Source organism: Chiloscyllium punctatum, chromosome 4, assembly GCF_047496795.1.
Source record: "Chiloscyllium punctatum isolate Juve2018m chromosome 4, sChiPun1.3, whole genome shotgun sequence".
NCBI lineage: Eukaryota > Metazoa > Chordata > Chondrichthyes > Orectolobiformes > Hemiscylliidae > Chiloscyllium > Chiloscyllium punctatum.
In genome coordinates, this window is record NC_092742.1 from 64150324 (window position 1) to 64167746 (window position 17423).

General features: G+C 40.9%; 1 protein-coding gene across 14 annotated transcripts in view; it reads right to left on the reverse strand.

Annotated features, from left to right (window-relative positions):
• Positions 1-17423, reverse strand: part of ralgapa1 (Ral GTPase activating protein catalytic subunit alpha 1) — a 312978-nt gene that overhangs the window by 128337 nt on the left and 167218 nt on the right. For all 14 annotated transcript variants that reach the window (XM_072568885.1, XM_072568887.1, XM_072568892.1 and 11 more), the window contains 4 exons: positions 17220-17330; positions 12755-12823; positions 12532-12666; positions 7234-7417 (listed from right to left, as the gene is read on the reverse strand). In XM_072568885.1, the coding sequence (XP_072424986.1) occupies positions 7234-7417; positions 12532-12666; positions 12755-12823; positions 17220-17330 (499 nt within the window). The remainder of the gene's footprint in view (positions 1-7233; positions 7418-12531; positions 12667-12754; positions 12824-17219; positions 17331-17423) is intronic.

The window sequence follows — 17423 nt, forward strand, 5'->3', positions numbered from 1 at the left end:
GTGAAGTTGTTTACTTTGAAGGAAGAATAAACAGGTAGATGGGGAATGTCTCCAGAATTTAAAGGGATTTAGGTGTATGAATCACAAAAGGTTAGTATGTAGGCACAGTATAATCAGGAAGGCTAATGTGAAGTCAGCTTTATTACAAAAGGAGTTGAACGCAACTGGAAGGATATTATGCTTTAATTAAACATGGCATTGGTGTGACCACATGACAAATACTGTGTGCAATTTATTAAAGGAAGAATGTCAATGTATGGAGGCGGTTCAGAAGAGGTTAACTAGGTTGTCACCTGGAATGAACCTGTTACCTTATGAAGAAAGATTGGACAGGCTGATTAAAGACTTAACAGCCATCTAGATTTGTCTAACACATCGTATCAATTTGATCTTTTATTTATAAATTCTGTGTCCTATGTACCTGCCTCACTAGCTACTTGATAAAGGAGCAGTGCTCCAAAAGCTTGTACTTTCAAATAAACCTGCTGGACTATAACCTGGTGTGTGATTTTTAAAAAAAAAACTTTGTTCCAACCCCAGTCCAACACTGGCATTTCCACATCAAAACTCCAGACAGTTGCTTGAGCATGGAATTGAACCCGAGCCCCTGATGCTGTGAGGTAGCAGTGCTAACTACTGAGCTGCCGAGCCGCCCTAGGGAGCCATGAACCTTTGGAACTCTGCCTCAGAAAGTGGTAGTGGTGGGGTCATTGAATATTTTGAAGCCGGTGGTGGATAGATTTATAGGCAAAGGATTCGGTTGTTGGGGATTAATGGGAATGTGGAATTTGAAACACAAATCAATCAGCCAGCATCTTACTGAATGGATGAGCCAGCTTCAAGTATGAATAGCGTACTTCTATTCCTAATTTGAATGTTTATACATATGTAAAAGCAAGAATTGACTTGGTTGAAATGTACAAGATCCTGAGGGGTCTTGACATCATAGACGGAAAAGACACATCTTGTTATGGGGGAATCTAGAATTAGGGGTCACAATTTAAAAATAAGGGGCTGCCCATTTAAGATAGGTGAAATATTTTTCCAAAGAGGGACATGGATTTTTGGAATTGAATCAGGGTATTCAAACATTTTTAAGGCAGTGGTAATTGATTCTTGGTAAGGAAGGGACTGAAAGGTTATCAAGGATAGGCAAGAAATTGATCCGAGGTTACATTATATGACAGAACAGGCCTGTCGAATAGTTGACTCCTGCACCTTGTTTGTACACTTGTAGCTTTGTGCCTTGGTCTTAAGAAAGCGAGAAGCAAGATTAAGACATAAATTTAAGGGAGCTGCTAAAAGTAAGGAATTATTGAAACACTCAGTCGTTTCAGGGAAATTCCTTCAACATAGCAAATAACGTTGGTGAGCTGCTGGTGCAGATAGCCAAGGGGCAACATGATGTTGTGACATTAACGGAGACCTGGTTCAAGGAAGAGCAGGACTGGGTACAAAACAGTCCTGGATATAATTAGTATAGTAAATACAGGGGAAGAGTGAAAGGAGATAGATGTCAGTTTTCATTAAAATGAAACCTTGCAGTGCTGGATAAAGATACCCAAATAATTAAAGGATGAATATTCTATTTGTACAGAATATAGAAACAATAAAAGATATTATCACCAACTAATGGAAAGTTTGTAGAAGAAGAAACAAACAAGAACATTACAGAGACGTACAAGAGTGATTCTAATGAAAATCATTAAATATAACAGAAAATGTAAATAGATAATCTACTAGACTGGCAACTGACATGCATTTTAATTGTTCTTGATTTGTAGGAAGCAGATGAGAATGTATTTATTGTTTACTCTTAAGTCTATCATGAATCAGCCATAGTGTCGACTTAGGCAAGTGCATAGAGAACTGCATGCCAAAGAAGTCAATCCACATGTTCCCCAACCAGAAACCTTGGATGAACCAGAAAATCCACTGCCAACTCAAGACCAGGCATGCACCATTCAAGTCAGATGACACAGATCTTTACAGAATATCCAGAAATTACCTCCACAAGGCCATTAGAAATGCCAAGAAGCAATACCAGACCAAGTTAGAGGCCCAAACTAATCACAGGAACATCCACCAGCTGTGGCAAGGCCAACATGATAAAATGGGATACAAAATGAAGCAGAACAAAATAGGAGAAAAAGAACAGATATCTCTCTGATGCACTCGATGCTTTTTACACTTGGTTCGAGCAGCATGCCAGCAGAATGATGTCACTTGCCCTGATAGCACTGGATGCACCTGTTCCCTTCATCACCGCTGTAAAACGTCAGATCAACCTTCTTAAGAGGAGCCCGAGGAAAGCAACTGGCCCAGATGGAGTCCCTGGTTGTGCACTCTGATCCTGTGTGGACCAGCTGATGGGAGGATTTGCTGACAACTTTAATCTCTCCTTGTTACAAGCCAAAGTTTCCACCTGCTTCAACAAGATCACTGTCATCCCAGTATCAAAGAAAACACATGCAACGTGCCCAACCACTACTGCCCAATGGCTCTGACCTCCATAATTATGAATTACTTTGAGACGTTTGTCATGGCTCACATCAACTATAGTCTCCCAGCCTGCCTCAATCCCTTGCAATTTGCCTACAGGCACTACAGTTATACAGTCATAGAGAATGTACAGTATGGAAACAGACCTTTCGGTCCAACCCATCCATGCTGACCAGATATCCTAATCTAATCCAGTCCCATTTGCCAGCACCTGGCCCATATCCCTCTAAACCCTTCCTCTTGATATACCCAGCGAGATGCCTTTTAAATGTTGTATTTGTACCAGTCTCCACCAGTTCTTCAGGTAGCTCATTCCATACATGCACCACCCTCTGTGTGAAAAGGTTGCCCCTTAGGTCCTTTTTATATCTTTCCCCTCTCACCCTAAACTATGCCCTCTAGTTCTGCACAGGGAAAATACTTTGTCTATTTATCCTATCCATGCCCCTCATGATTTCATAAACCTCTATAAGGTCACTCCTCAGCCTCTGATGCTCCAGGAAAACAGCCCCAGCCTATTCAGCCTCTACCTATATCTCAAATCCTCCATCCCTGGCAACATCCTTGTAAATCTTTTCTGAAGCCTTTCAAGTTTCTGGATGTACGTTTGCTCGCTGAGCTGGAAGGTTCATTTCCAGACGTTTTGTCACACTACTAGGTAACATCTTCAGTAGGCCTCCAGAAAAGCACGGTTGATGATTCCTGCTTTCTATTTACATGTTTGGGTTTCTTTGGATTGGTGATGTCATTTCCTATTCTTTTTCTCAGGGGGTGGTAGATGGGGTCTAAGTCAATGTGTTTGTTGATAGTGTTCTGGTTGGAATGCCAGGCTTCTAGGAATTCTCGTGTGTCTCTCTGTTTGGCTTGTCCTAGGATGGATGTATTGTCCCAGTCGAAGTGGTGTCCTTCCTTATCTGTATGTAAGGATACTAGTGTGAGAGAGTCATGTCGTTTTGTGGCTAGTTGATGTTCATGTATCCTGGTGGTGGTATGTGGATACGGGTGCACACCCAGCAACCAGAGAGGTTAATCTTCAGTGTGTAATGTGAGTCATATGAAGAAAAGGCATTAACTTGCAAATCTCTTACGACCGAGTTCATTATGCTACCTCTTCTATCCATTTCATGCCTAGTCAGTGTAAGTAAGGAAATGAGGAGCGTAGAGATAGTTTGTGGTTTTAGGTGGCCTGAAGTTGTGTGACTTCTGACTTTGTCCACCCCGGTCCAACACCAGCACTTCCACATTGTGGCTAAATGGGACAGACTTTGAACAGATCTAGCAACTCAAGACTGGCCATCCATGAGGCACTGCACGCCACCAACAGCAGCAGAATTGTACTCCAGCGCAACCTGCAACATCATGGACTGGCATATCCCTCACTTAACCATTACTATCAACCAGGGGATAACCCTGGCTCAATGGAGTATGTGGGAAGGCATGCCAGCAGCAGCTCCAGGCATAACTTAAAATGAGGTGTCAACCTGGTGAAGCTACCAAACAGGACTACTTCCATGCAAAACAGCTTCAGCAGTAAGTGATAGACAGAGCTAAGCAATACTTCAACCAAAGGATCATCTCCAAGCTCTGCAGTCCTGCTACATCCAGTCATGAATAGTAATTGACAACTTAATAACACATTAAAGGAGGGGGATCCACAAGTATTCCATCCTCAATGATGGAAGAGCCCAGCACAGCAGCGCAAAAGATAAGACGGAAGCATTCGCAGCAATCTTTAGCCACAATGATCGATCTGAACCTCCTCCAGTGGTCCTCAGCATTACAGATACCAGTCTTCAGCCACGATTGCACGCGATATTAAGGAATGGTTGGTGCCACTGGATATCGCAAAGGCTGTGGGCCCTGACAACATTCTGTGAATAATACTTAAGACTTGTGCTCGAGAACTTGCTGCACCTCTAGCCAAGCTGCTGCAGTAGAGTTACAACACTGGCATTTACCCAATGTGGCAAGTTGTCCAGGTATACCCTGTACACAAAAAGCAGGACATATCTAATTCGGTTAATTACTGCAACATTAGTCTACTCTCCATCATCAGAAAAGTGATGGAAGATTCCATGAACAGCGCTATTAAACAGTATCTGTTCAGCAAAAACCTGCTCAGTGACGCCCAGTTTGGTTTCCGCCAAGGCCATTCAGCTCCTGGACCACATTACAGCCTTGGTTCAAATATGGACAAAAGAGGTGAATTCCAGGGGTGAGGAGAAGTGCGAGTGATAGCCCTTGACATCAAAGCCACATTCAACTGAGTGTGGCATCAAGAAGCCCTAGCAAAACTGAAATCAATGGATATGAGGGAGCAAACTCTCTACTAGTTGGGGTTATACCTGGCAGACAGGAAGATGGCTGTTGTTGGAGTAAGTTATCTCAGCTCCAGGATGTCTCTGCAGGAGTTCCTCAAGATGGTGTCCTAAGCCTAACCATCTTTAGCTGATTTATCAATGGCCTTCCTTCCATCATAAGGTTAGAAGTGAGGATGTTTGCCAAGGATTGCACAATGTTCAGCACCATTCGCGATTCCTCTGGTACTGAAGCAGTCCTTGTTCGAATGCAGCAGGATCTGGATAGTATCCAGGCTTGGGTTGACAAGTGACAAGTAATATTCCACACAAATACCAAGCAATAATCATCTTAAATAAGAGGCAGTCTAACCACACCCTCTTGACATTCATCACTGAATCCCCCATTATCAATATTCTTGTGGTTATCATTGACCAGAAATGTAACTTGTTGTCTAGAGGAATTAAGGGCTACGGGGAGAACGCTGGTAAGTGGAGCTGAAATGCGCATCAGCCATGATTGAATGGCAGAGTGGACTCGATGGGCCGAATGGCCTTACTTCCACTCCTATGTCTTATGGTCTTAACTGGACTCCACTCATTTCTGACCTCATTAAATCTTCTTGCTGGGCTAAAATCCTGAAACATGGCCCTAATAGCCATGTGGATGGCCTTACAACCTCAGACTTCTATTCATCACTTCCTCTGACTACTTCAATTAGAGATGAACAATAAACAATGGCTTAGCCATTGGAGAGGCAACCTGATAGAAGTTCATAAAATAATGAAACATGTAGACAGAGTTAATGGTAATTGTCTTTTCCTTAGGATGGGGGATTTCAAGACTAGGGGGCACATTATTAAGCTGAGAGGAGAGAGATTTAAAAAAGGCAAGACAAGCAACATTTTTACACAGAGGGTGGTTCACGCGTGGAATGAACTTCCGGAAGAAGTGGCAGACGTGGGTACAATTACAACTTTTAAAAGACATTTAAATAGGTCCACGAGTTGGAAAGGTTTGTAAGGATAAAGGCCAGGAGCAGGCAGATGGGACTAATTTAGTTTGGGATTACGTTTGGCATTGACTCGTTGGACCGAAGGGTCTGTTTCCATGCTGTATGACTCTATGACTATAATCCCAACCAAACTAATCTCCAAACTCTGAGACCCAGGTCTCAGCTCTGCTCTCTGTAATTGTATCCTCATCTTCCAGACCCAGACTGCAATCAGTGAAGATAAACAACAACATCTTCCCCATGATAATCTTCAACAATGACACCCAGCAAGGATGTGTACTCAGGCCCCTACTGTACTCCCTCTACATTCACAACTGTGTGACCAACTTTGACTGAACACCATCTACAAGTTCGCAGATGACATCACTGATATATACATCAATGACTAGTCAGAATACAGGAAGTAGATAGAGTGTTTGGTGTTGTGGTTCAATGATAACAATCTCTCCCTTGATGCCAGCAAAACTAAAGAACCGATCATTGACTTCAGGAAGAAAGGAGGATGACATGCCCCTATCTACATCAGTGGAGCTGAGGTGGAGATGGTGGAGAGTATCAAGTTCCTAGGAATGATGATAACCAACAATCTGTCCTAGTCCTCCCCTATAGATGTGACAGTCAAGAAGGCATAACAATGCCTCTTCTTCCTCAGGAGGCTGAAGAAATTTGGCATATTCTTACAGGCCCTCACCAACCTTTACAGATGCACCAGTTAAAGCATTCTATCTAGGTGCATCATGGCTTGGTATGGCAACTGCTCTGCCCAGGACAGTAAGGAAGAACAGAATGTCATGAACACAGCCCAGACCATCACGCAAGCCAACCTCCCATCCACGGAATCCATCTACACTTCTTGCTGCCATGGAAAGGCAGCTATCATCATCACAGACCTCTCCACCCCGGTTATACTCTCATCCAACCTCTTCCATCAGGGAAAAGATACAGAAGCTTAAACACATGTACCAGTGGGTTTAAGAACAGCTTCTTCCCTACTATTATTAGATTGCTGATAGATCTCTCTAATTTCATGTTGATCTTGCTTTTGTGCACTTCCTGTGCGGCCATAACCTTGTATGCCTCACTTTGTCTAAATGCCCTATGGTCTGTATGTCCTTGTACATTATGATCTGCATGTACTGCACAAAAAACAAAATTTTTCACTGTACTTAGGTAGGTGACAACAATAAATCAAATCAAACTGGGGTGTAGCATTTCAATGTTCCAAAAAGACAAACTAACATTGTTTTTGAAGAAATAGTAAGTCTAATCATCTACAAGTTAGAAAATTAAGAATTAAATTTCATAAAATTTCCTAGTGGGATTGAACCATTGATCCTTACAACCCCACCATACTACAAGATGTTCCTTTGTTACTTTTAATGATTCTGATGTAAGGTTTTGGTTATCTTAATACATACCCTCTGTGACAGTTTGAAGCTTTGATGATCGCTCAGAATCAGGGGAATGCAAAGGCTCTGGTTCTTTCAAACTTTCCAAATGTAAAAATGGATCATATTCAACAGAGGCAAGATCTGATAAGTTCAGAGGAAAGTATCTAGGATTACTGAAGTATTGGGCTCCATAAACACAGCCATGTAGCACCTGTAGAAAAATAAGGCAAAGATGCTTTACAAATAAAGACCAACACTCACGACTGAGAATGTTACCAAACAACTGACTTTCTCCTTATAGATTATCATGGGTTAATTAACAAAATTACAGAAACCAACGTTGAAAAGGCAAAGAAAAAGATAGTGTCTCTATGGTTGTAAAGCGAATGTTACAAAATAATTGTATATGTTATGCACATAGAAAAATCACAATTTATTCTTTGATCATATACAGATTTACAAACAGACAGGAACTGTTACCACAGCCATTAAAAATTTGAAGGTTCTCTTGCATATTGCAGTTTGTCTACCTCCTTGGAAATCAACTGATTTTGAACAGAATTCAAGGCTTATTTTGATGAAGTGAACAAATACATTAAACAGAATTTCAAATTAAAAGAATTTCAATTTGTATACAATCTCCAAGGAGGAACAAAAATAGCTGACTCAAACAGAAATTACGAGTGTAGAAAGAAAACTCAAACAAGATCATTTCAATTGTATTTTCATATCCTTGCTCAGAAACCATGCCATGAATCTAAAATTATTGAGCATGAGGCCCAGGATATCAATTACATTTCTCCAATCTATTTTTATAAATTTTAATCTCCTTTATTTAAAAGGAAATCAGGTTCAAAGTGAAAACATGTTCATAAGATTGGGTGATACGGTGATTCAGTGGTTAGCACTGCTGCCTCACAGTGCCAGGGACCCAGGTTTGATTCCACCCTGGCGACTGTCTGTGTGGAGTTTGCATATTTACCCCATGTCTGCATAGGTTTCCTCCCACAGTCCAATGATGTGCAGGTTAGGTGGATTGGTATTGCTAAATTGCCCATAGTATCCAAGATTGTGCAGGCTAGGTAGATTAGCCATGGGAAATATAAGGTTCCAGGAATAGGATTGGGGGTGTGTGTGTGTCTAGGTGGGATGCTCTTCGGAAGACTTGATGGGCTGAATAGCCTGCTTCTACACTGTAGAATTTTATGATTTCATGAAGACAAGGGAGTCAAACTTAACTGGATCCATCGAAGCAGCTAGCAATTGGGAGAGTAACATCAAACATTAGTTTTGAATCAAATACGGAATTATTAATTGCTTGGCAGTTTACTAAAAAGAGACAAAGTCAAAGCTTTTTGTTTGTATTCATCAGGATTGACAAGCAAGAAATAAAACTTGGAGAAGTGGGTGCTGATCAGTTAGAGCATAGGTGGCATGAAGCTGCAACAGGGGCTATTAACTGTCAATCTTAGATTAGATAAAGCTCAGATCTGGCAGGTAGATTCTGATTGGTAAGGATTTTGTCATGACGAATTCAGGAAGGGTTGCCAGTCTCCATGAGCCTTTTGTCAACAGAAAGATACAGTACAAAAATAAATTCCACACACTTCGGTGTGTTAATATGCATAGCTTCTGACGTGCAAATATGTCACACTGTGAGTCTGACTGATAACCTTACATTGGTTTCTGATGTAATTCTTACCACAGTCAAGATTATTTAGAAAATGTTGTCCAATAGCAGAATCACATCTAATGCTGTACATGGTGTGGATGCTTATGAGCATGGCCTGTTGAACATGAATGGCACACTGCAAATGGTCAAAAGGATGTTTTTGTTATGGTCTACCAGCCATTGAGGCATATAGCCTTCATTTCAGTTGTCACACCAGCAGTGAATTTAATATTACATTATTCTCTTGGGATGTATTTTTGACTGATTGCAGCACCCTGTTCGTGCATGAACCCCATTCGGGTGTTCACTACAAAGTAGCTAGCTTTGCCGAACGGTCAAACTTTTGAGGCCTCTGGCTTTCATGGTAATCTGAGGTACACTGGGCACCATTCAGGTCCCAAAGTAGTGGTCTTACACACTTTCAGGAGATTGGTATTCAGGCCAAGGTATGACTTCAAGAAGGTATTTATTATCAAGCAAGCTACTTTAGATATGCCTCAACTCAGTATCAAACTGACATGAACACTATGAGGAAAGAGAACTCATGAGATTGTTCCATTTCATGGAATTTCTTTACACAGCTGAGTAAATTCCATTCTGCACTCAAATTTACTAATGAAATACAGCAATCAACAAGCTCAATGTGTCACTTGAGAAATGAACTTATGGGTTGTCTACTGCACACTATCTTTCGAAAGCCAAATTCACTGGTCAAAATACCCGTGGAAAATCCTCCAGCTCTGTGTGTTACAATATTAAGTTTATTGGCAACCTCTTTTTAAAAAAAAAGAGTCCTAATCATTTGCTTATCATGTAAACTTGATGCTGAGATAGGGCACATCAAAACTGTCCTACATGATAATGGTTCAAATTAACTTGTTATACATTGGACAAATTCATAAAAAGGCCGACAACCAACAATTTTGGCCCTGAACAGTGCCAGTCTATCTTAGATTACTCTGGAAAGGGAAAGGTATCTGAGAAATTTGAACAGATGAAGTCACCCATTTCACATTGCTACTTTCAAGTAAACACAAGTAATTTTCTTCACTGACAGGATTCTGCCATAAAGACTTCTTGCCTCGGATACAAATGAGTAATGTGACACACAGAATGAAAGAATTTTATGGAACAGGAGGTCATGTGACCCATTGTGTCTGCACTAACTCCTGCAAGAGCTACCCAGCTAGACTCATTCTCTAGCCCTCGAAATTTATCACTTAACAAATACATCTAGCTCTCCTTTTGAAAGTTCTATGGAACCTACCTCCACCAATCTTTCAGGTAGCACATTCCAAACAACTCTGAGAAAAGATGTTCTGCTGCATCTCATTCCTAGCTCACTTACTGACAATCTTGAAACTGAGAGCCCTCAGGTTTCACCACTGGTGCACTGATTGTTATGCAGATCATATAGCAGGCTGCATCAAACAACATGTCCCTTTGACCATGTGCATCATGAAGCATGTTGACGGTAATCAAGCAACCTATGCTTGCAAACCTTAGAACAATATATCCAAGGTAGATGTGATATAGCTGCTGAACATCATTTATTGAATATCTTCAACCGTGCTCAGAATTATCTGGGATATCAACTAAACATCAACTAGGCTCACAGTGCAGTGAATTTGAATGTAACAGAAACTATGTACAGTAACACAGAAAGCGAGGAATGAGATTGCTGCGCATCTGGTGATGATCTTTGCATCCTCAGTGTCCACGGGAGTAGTAGTGGATGATTGGAGAGAGGTGAATGTTGTTCCTGTGTTCAAACAAAAAGGGAATAGGGAAATCCCTGGGAATTACAGACCAGTCAGTCTTACGTCTGTTGTAAGCAAGGTCCTGGAAAGGATTCTGAGAGGTATGATTTATGACTATTTGGAAAAACATAGTTTGATTAAAGGTAGTCAACATGGCTTTGTGAGGGGCAGGTCATGCCTTACAAGCTTAGTAAGCTCTTTGTGGTTGTGACAAGACAAGGTGACGAAGGTCAAGCAGTGGATGTGTTGTACATGGATTTCAGTAAGGCATTTGACAAGGTTCTCCATGGTAGGGTCATTCAGAAAGTTAGGATGTATGGGATACAGGGAAATTTGGCCATCTGGATACAGAATTGGCTGGCCGAAAGAAGACAGCAAGTGGTAGTGGATGGAAAGTATTCTGCCTGGAGGTCAGTGACCAGTGGTGTCCCACAGAGATGTGCTCTGGGGCCTCTGCTTTTTGTAGTTTCTATAAATGATTTGGATGAAGAAGTGGAAGGCTGGGTTAATAAGTTTGACGATGACACAAAGGTCGGTGGGGGTTATAGATAGTGTCAAGGGCTGTTGCAGGCTATAAGACTGATAGGATGCAGAGCTGGGCTGAGAAGTGGCAGATGAAGTTCAAAGTGGATAAATGCGAGGTGATTCATTTTGGAAGGTTGAACTTGAATGCTGAGTACAGGGTTAAAGACAGGATTCTTGGCAGTGTGGAGGAACAGTGGGATCTTGGGGAGCATGAACATAGATCCCTCAAAGTTGCCACACAGGTTGATAGGGTTGTTAAGAAGACATATGGTGTTTCATTAACAGGGGGATTGAGCGTAAGAGCCTCGAGGTTTTGCTGCAGCTCTACAAAACCCTGATTATACCACACTTGGAATATTGTGTCCAGTTCTCATTATAGGAAGGTAATAGATGCTTTAGAGGGGGTGCAGAGGAGATTTGCCAGGATGCTGCCCAGACTGGAAGGCATGTCTTATGAAGAGAGAATGAGTGAGCTAGGGCTTTTCACACTGGAAAAAGGAGGAAGAGAGGTCACTTGATAGAGGTTTACAAGATGATAACAGGCATAGGTAGAGACCTTTTCCCAGGACAAAAATGGCTGTCACGAGGGGACATAATTTTAAGGTGATTGGAGGAAGGTATAAGAGGTGTCAGAGGTAGATTCTTTATGCAGAGAGTGGTGGGTGCGTAGAATGCACTGCCAGCAGTGGTAGTAGAGTCAGAGACATTAGGGACATTTAAGTGACAGTTGGACAAGCACATGGACGGCAGTAAATTGAGGGGTGTGTAGGTTAATCTGATCTCAGATTAAGATAAATGCTTGACACAACATCGTGGCCGAAGGGCCTGTACTGTGTTGTATGTTCCATGTTCTAACACAGATGTTTCATGAGGGTAAAGGGAATTTGCCCATATATTGCATCTTTTTCACTGAGAATAGAATTACAGAGACTAGCAGAGAATTTGCTGCATTCTCCACAGCAACTTTCTGACCCTATAATAGTAAACTTACACGCTCTGAATTTTGTCAGTTAAGAGACTACCAACAGTTGCAGGTGTATCTCCATGTCAACTACGTCTAATACATCACTCTCTTCATATCAATTGTTTCTTTTCCAAGTTTGGTCTCTTACATGGCAGTTCTGATGATTACAGGATGAAAAGGCTTTGCCTTTGGTTCTCTTTTGACTCATGATTAAATAAAGAGCAACGAAAAATTAAACTGAATGTTAGAAACATATGCTGATCTGAAACAAACAGTTTTGCAATATCAGAAATTTACCAAAGTAATCAATTCAAGAGGTAATAGTATCACTTTGCAAAAATCTAAAGATAATTAATGCAAAGGCTTAAATGTAAATCATTATTACAACTATTATGGAAGTATACCTTGTAAATACAACTGAGAATGGATTTGTCGGCATTGTCCTTATCTTGCCCTGCAGCTTGGACTGCTTGTAAGAGTATTTTTAAAGGCAGCACCATGCACCAGTCCAACAGGCAAAGCAATAGGGATACCACCAGCTGTGAAGGACAAGTCACAAAAAAATGTTTCCAAAAGCCAAAATTTGTAAATCACCTTACTATCCACATAAATTTAACCTATGCATACCCTTTTGTCTTGCTCATGCGGAGATACTTCTGTACTGGGTAACAGATAAGTAATTGTTGCCATTAATATCTAAACAAAAAGAAAAAGACATGTATGTTATAACAAATAGCATCTTAATAATCCATAAAGGGATAATAGGTTTTCCAGAACAAAGAAAAAAACATTCATAAGAACATAATGTTCCACAAGATTTTCTAACAAGTTCTCTTTTTAACAGGTGATCAAGAAAAATAAGTTTATTCTATTACATTCAAGATAGTCAGTGACAGCAATGAGTTTTCTGATTTTTATTGCAATTCATACTTTGCTCTAAAGTAAATTTATTGAAGCAGTACAAAAGACAAGTTGCATTAATCATATACAGATTTATCAACAGATCTCCTGTGGCATTGCATATGGATAATCACGATCAGGAGTTGCTTACATTAAAGAATCAAAGCCAGCAGGAGGAGGAGGAGACAGGAAGGAGTGAGGATGGAGTTGTCTTGTTTCAATTTTGTTTAGGCGTGAATCAAACAGCAATTTGAAAAAAAGGGAGCAATGTGGTTGCTGATTTCTAAAGAGCACTGTTTTAATTGGATTCCCATGCTATGGAAATGTTTGGTCCACCAAACTGTAGGCTCATCAAATGCACTGTTTAAAGTTTCTTTGCTAATACTTCATTTCAAATTTAATTCAGCCTTCAATTTGTTACATAATTTTATTGTTTGTAGTGTACTATTCCATTTTGTTATCTTAAAGCAGTTAATTCTTCACTACTGTATTTCCTTGGAACTAAAATGTTCATAAATCTGTTTATAACACCAAAACTTAGTGTATCTCCCTTCCTACTATATTTGGATGTGTGCCCACACATCATGGAGTGGAATGGTTCAAAAAGGCATTTCATCAGCACCTTCTCGTTATTTTGGGATTAAGAATGCTCAAATAATGCTGACGTAACTAGTTTTGAGCACATCCTATGAAAGAATAAATAAGGAAACATATACTCCTAATTTCACTAATTTTAAAATTTTCCTCCTGCATTTTTGAGAGGGGAAGCTTTTAATTTCCCTTACAAGTAGCCCAGATACATAATGTTCTGTCACCACACGTTACGCTCAATGCGATGCACATAATGTAACAATGTTGGAATGCAGAGATCATTCAAAGAAGGTGTAATTACAAAACAGGTAGGAACAGATGAAAGGCAGTTGGCCCATTTAGTGAGATCAATCACAGTCTTTCCCATTTAAATAACATTAAACATTTTTATTCTTCCTACCAAAGTGCATAACTTCACATTTTCCCTCATTATATTCCTTCTATCTTTTTGCCAACTCACTTAACCTGCTTTTAACCCTCGGTAAATTCTGTACCATCCTCACTACTTGCCTTCGCACCTATTATGTCATTGCAAACATGGTAATAGGATATTGATTTCCATTATCCAAGTCATTAATATACACACACACATATATAGTAAATAATTATGGCTCCAGCACTAATCTCTATTGTACTCCACTAGTTACATACTTTCAGCCCGAAAATATACCTTTTTATGAATTCGTCAATCCTCCATCTATGTCAAAATACCATCCCCAACACCATGGGTTATTATCAAGCAGCTTTGTGTGTGGTACATTACAGAAAACCTTTTGGAAAGCTAAATGGATTGCATCTACGTTTTCCTCTTTGCATATCCTCCTCAAAGGACAGTAATAGATTTGTCAGGCATGCTTCACTCTTCATGAAGTCATGTTGACTCTGCTTGATTATCTGAGGAGCAGGAGAATCGACGTTTCGGGCATAAGCCCTTCTTCAGGAATGAGGCTGGTGTGCCAAGCGGGCTGAGATAAAAGGTTGGGGGGGGGGTGGTGGGCACTGGGAATACGACAGGTGGAAGGAGGTGAGGGTGAGGGTGATAGGCCGGAGAGGGGGTGGGGGCAGAGAGGTCGGAAAGAAGATTGCAGGTCAAGAGGGCGGTGCTGAATCCGGGGGTTGGGACAGAGATAAGGCAGGGGGAGGGGAAATGAGGAATCTGGAGAAATCTACATTCATCCCGTGTGGTTGGAGGGTTCCTAGGCAGAAGATGAGGCGCTCTTCCTCCAGGCGTCATGTGGTCAGGGTCTGGCGATGGAGGCCAAGGACCTGCATGCCCTTGGCGGAGTGGGAGGGGGAGTTAAAGTGTTCAGCCATGGGGCGGTTATGTTGGTTGGTGCGGGTGTCTCAGAGGTGTTCCCTGAAACGTTCCACAAGTAGGCGGCCTGTCTCCCCAATGTAGAGGAAACCACATCGGGTGCAGCGGATACAGTAAATGATGTGTGTGGAGGTGCAGGTGATTTGCGACGGATATGGAAGGATCCATTGGGGCCTTGGAGGGAGGTGAGGGGGGAGGTGTGGGCGCAAGTTTTGCATTTCTTTCGGTTGCAGGGGAAGGTGCCAGGAGTAGAAGTTGGGTTGGTGGGGGGTGTGGACCTGACGAGGGAGTGGCGGAGGGAGTGGTCCTGCTCCTCGGATGCTGCCTGGCCTACTGCACTTTTCCAGCATCACACTTTTCAACTCTGGTCTCCAGCATCTGCAGTCCTCACTTTCTCCTAGTTCTGCTTGATTATATTATGTATTTCCAAATGCTCTGTTATTACATCATTTAAAAAAGTCTCTTAACCTTTTCCATATGACAGATGTTACGCTAATGTGTTCTCTAACTGTGTATGCTAACTTTGGCATCGCTCTCCCTTTTTATATATTTAAGAAAGCTCTTAGCATACATGTTCATATTAATGATTAATTTTTGCTACATTTTATCTTTTTCTTTTCAAATTGATACTACCTTCACTTCCAGGTTAGTGAGAAATACACAGCAACTGACTGACTTGGAAAATTATTTATCAATTCAAAAGTCACAGCTCACAGCAACTGCTGCAGGAAAAGTAATTGGTTTTCTTCAAATTTTAAACCACGGAGAACAGGCAGCTTCGGCTGGGAAGAACAACTGTACATGTCTGTGTAACTCACTTCCCATTCCAACCTGCTTAGTTAGCTGAGAACCAATCAGCTTCAATTTAGACAACTCTTGGTTCCTTATGATTTGCACACTGCATGAACCAACAGCCACAAAAACAGAGCTCGCATTAAGTGACAAATTTCTTGCTGCGAAATTTAGCCATCCAGATAAATCCCAAATACAACATGAAGGAGTCCTGGTAAAATAAGGACAATGGGAATCGGTGGGAAACTGTCCACTGAATAGAAACTAATAAGCACAAAGGAAGCTAGTTCTTGCTGTTGCTGGTGAATCAGTCCCAGAACATTGCTGCACCAATTTCTCAGCATCCTTCACATAGTTCAATGACCTCCACTCCAACACAAAGTAATTAAGGGGTTTTGCAGCGATGATTTCACAATGTTCAGTACCACTTGTGACTCTTCAGTTAATAAAGTTGTGTGTGCCACATGCTCCAACTCCCTAACATTTGGCCTTGGATTGATAAGGACACTACACAAATGCCATGTAAGATCATATCTAACATGACAGAATCAACATTACCGTTACTGAACTCCCAGCTACCAAAATCAGGGTGAGGTCTTATTACTGACCAGAAATTGAACTGAATGACCCTTAAAATACTGAGGCCACAAGAACACGTCATGGGCTGGAATTCTGCTGTGACTCCCCAAAGTCTGTCCACCATCTACAAGATACAAGTTTGTCATGTAACGGAATACTACTTACTTGCCAGGATGAGTGCAGCACCAATAACACTCATGAGAATACTCAAGAATTCAACGTTAAAAATCACACAACACCAGGTTATAGTCCAACAGGTTTAATTGGAAGCACACTAGCTTTCGGAGTGACGCTCCTTCATCCTGATGAAGGAGCGTCGCTCCGAAAGCTCGTGTGCTTCCAATTAAACCTGTTGGACTCTAACCTGGTGTTGTGTGATTTTTAACTTTGTGCACCCCACTCCAACACCGGCATCTCCAAATCAAGAATTCAACAGCATCCACGATAAGGGTTGCCTGCTTGATCGGCAAACCTCTATTTACTTGCTCCACCATGAAAGCACTGAATACTTTATAATTTTAGTTTTATTTTAAATTCATTTAAGGAATGTTGGTATCCCTGACGAGGCCAAGATTTCTGATCCATCCCTAAATGTCCTTGAGAAAGCTGTAGTGAATTGCATTCTTGAACTACTGTAGTTCTTGGAATGTAGGTTCAGAGACAGTGCTGTTAGGATGGGAGTTCTAAGATTTAAACCCAGTGACAGTGGGGTATATAATGTGCTGTACTAAATGTGATTTATCTCTTTGTAAACTAATCAGCACCTACATTTACTCAATACAAGTATACAGTGTCATAGACAAAAAGATTAGTTAAAAAAACTTTACTGGCTGAATCTTCATTGGAAATACTTGACAGGCAAATACTTAACCAACAGAAATAAAATCAATAAATGCCTCAAAAAATACCTCTCACCTCAAGCATTTTTTTTGGAGAATCTGGTGGATAATTCTGAAGTTTGTCCACATAATTGATCAATAAATGCAAAATATCACAAGCCACCTGTGCAACCGCTTTGTTTGGAAACTGTAAAACATTAACAACTTAATTCTTACAATTGTTGTATTTTTTTCCAAAAGCTGATGAATTAAGAAAAAACATTGTTAAAACATTACTTAC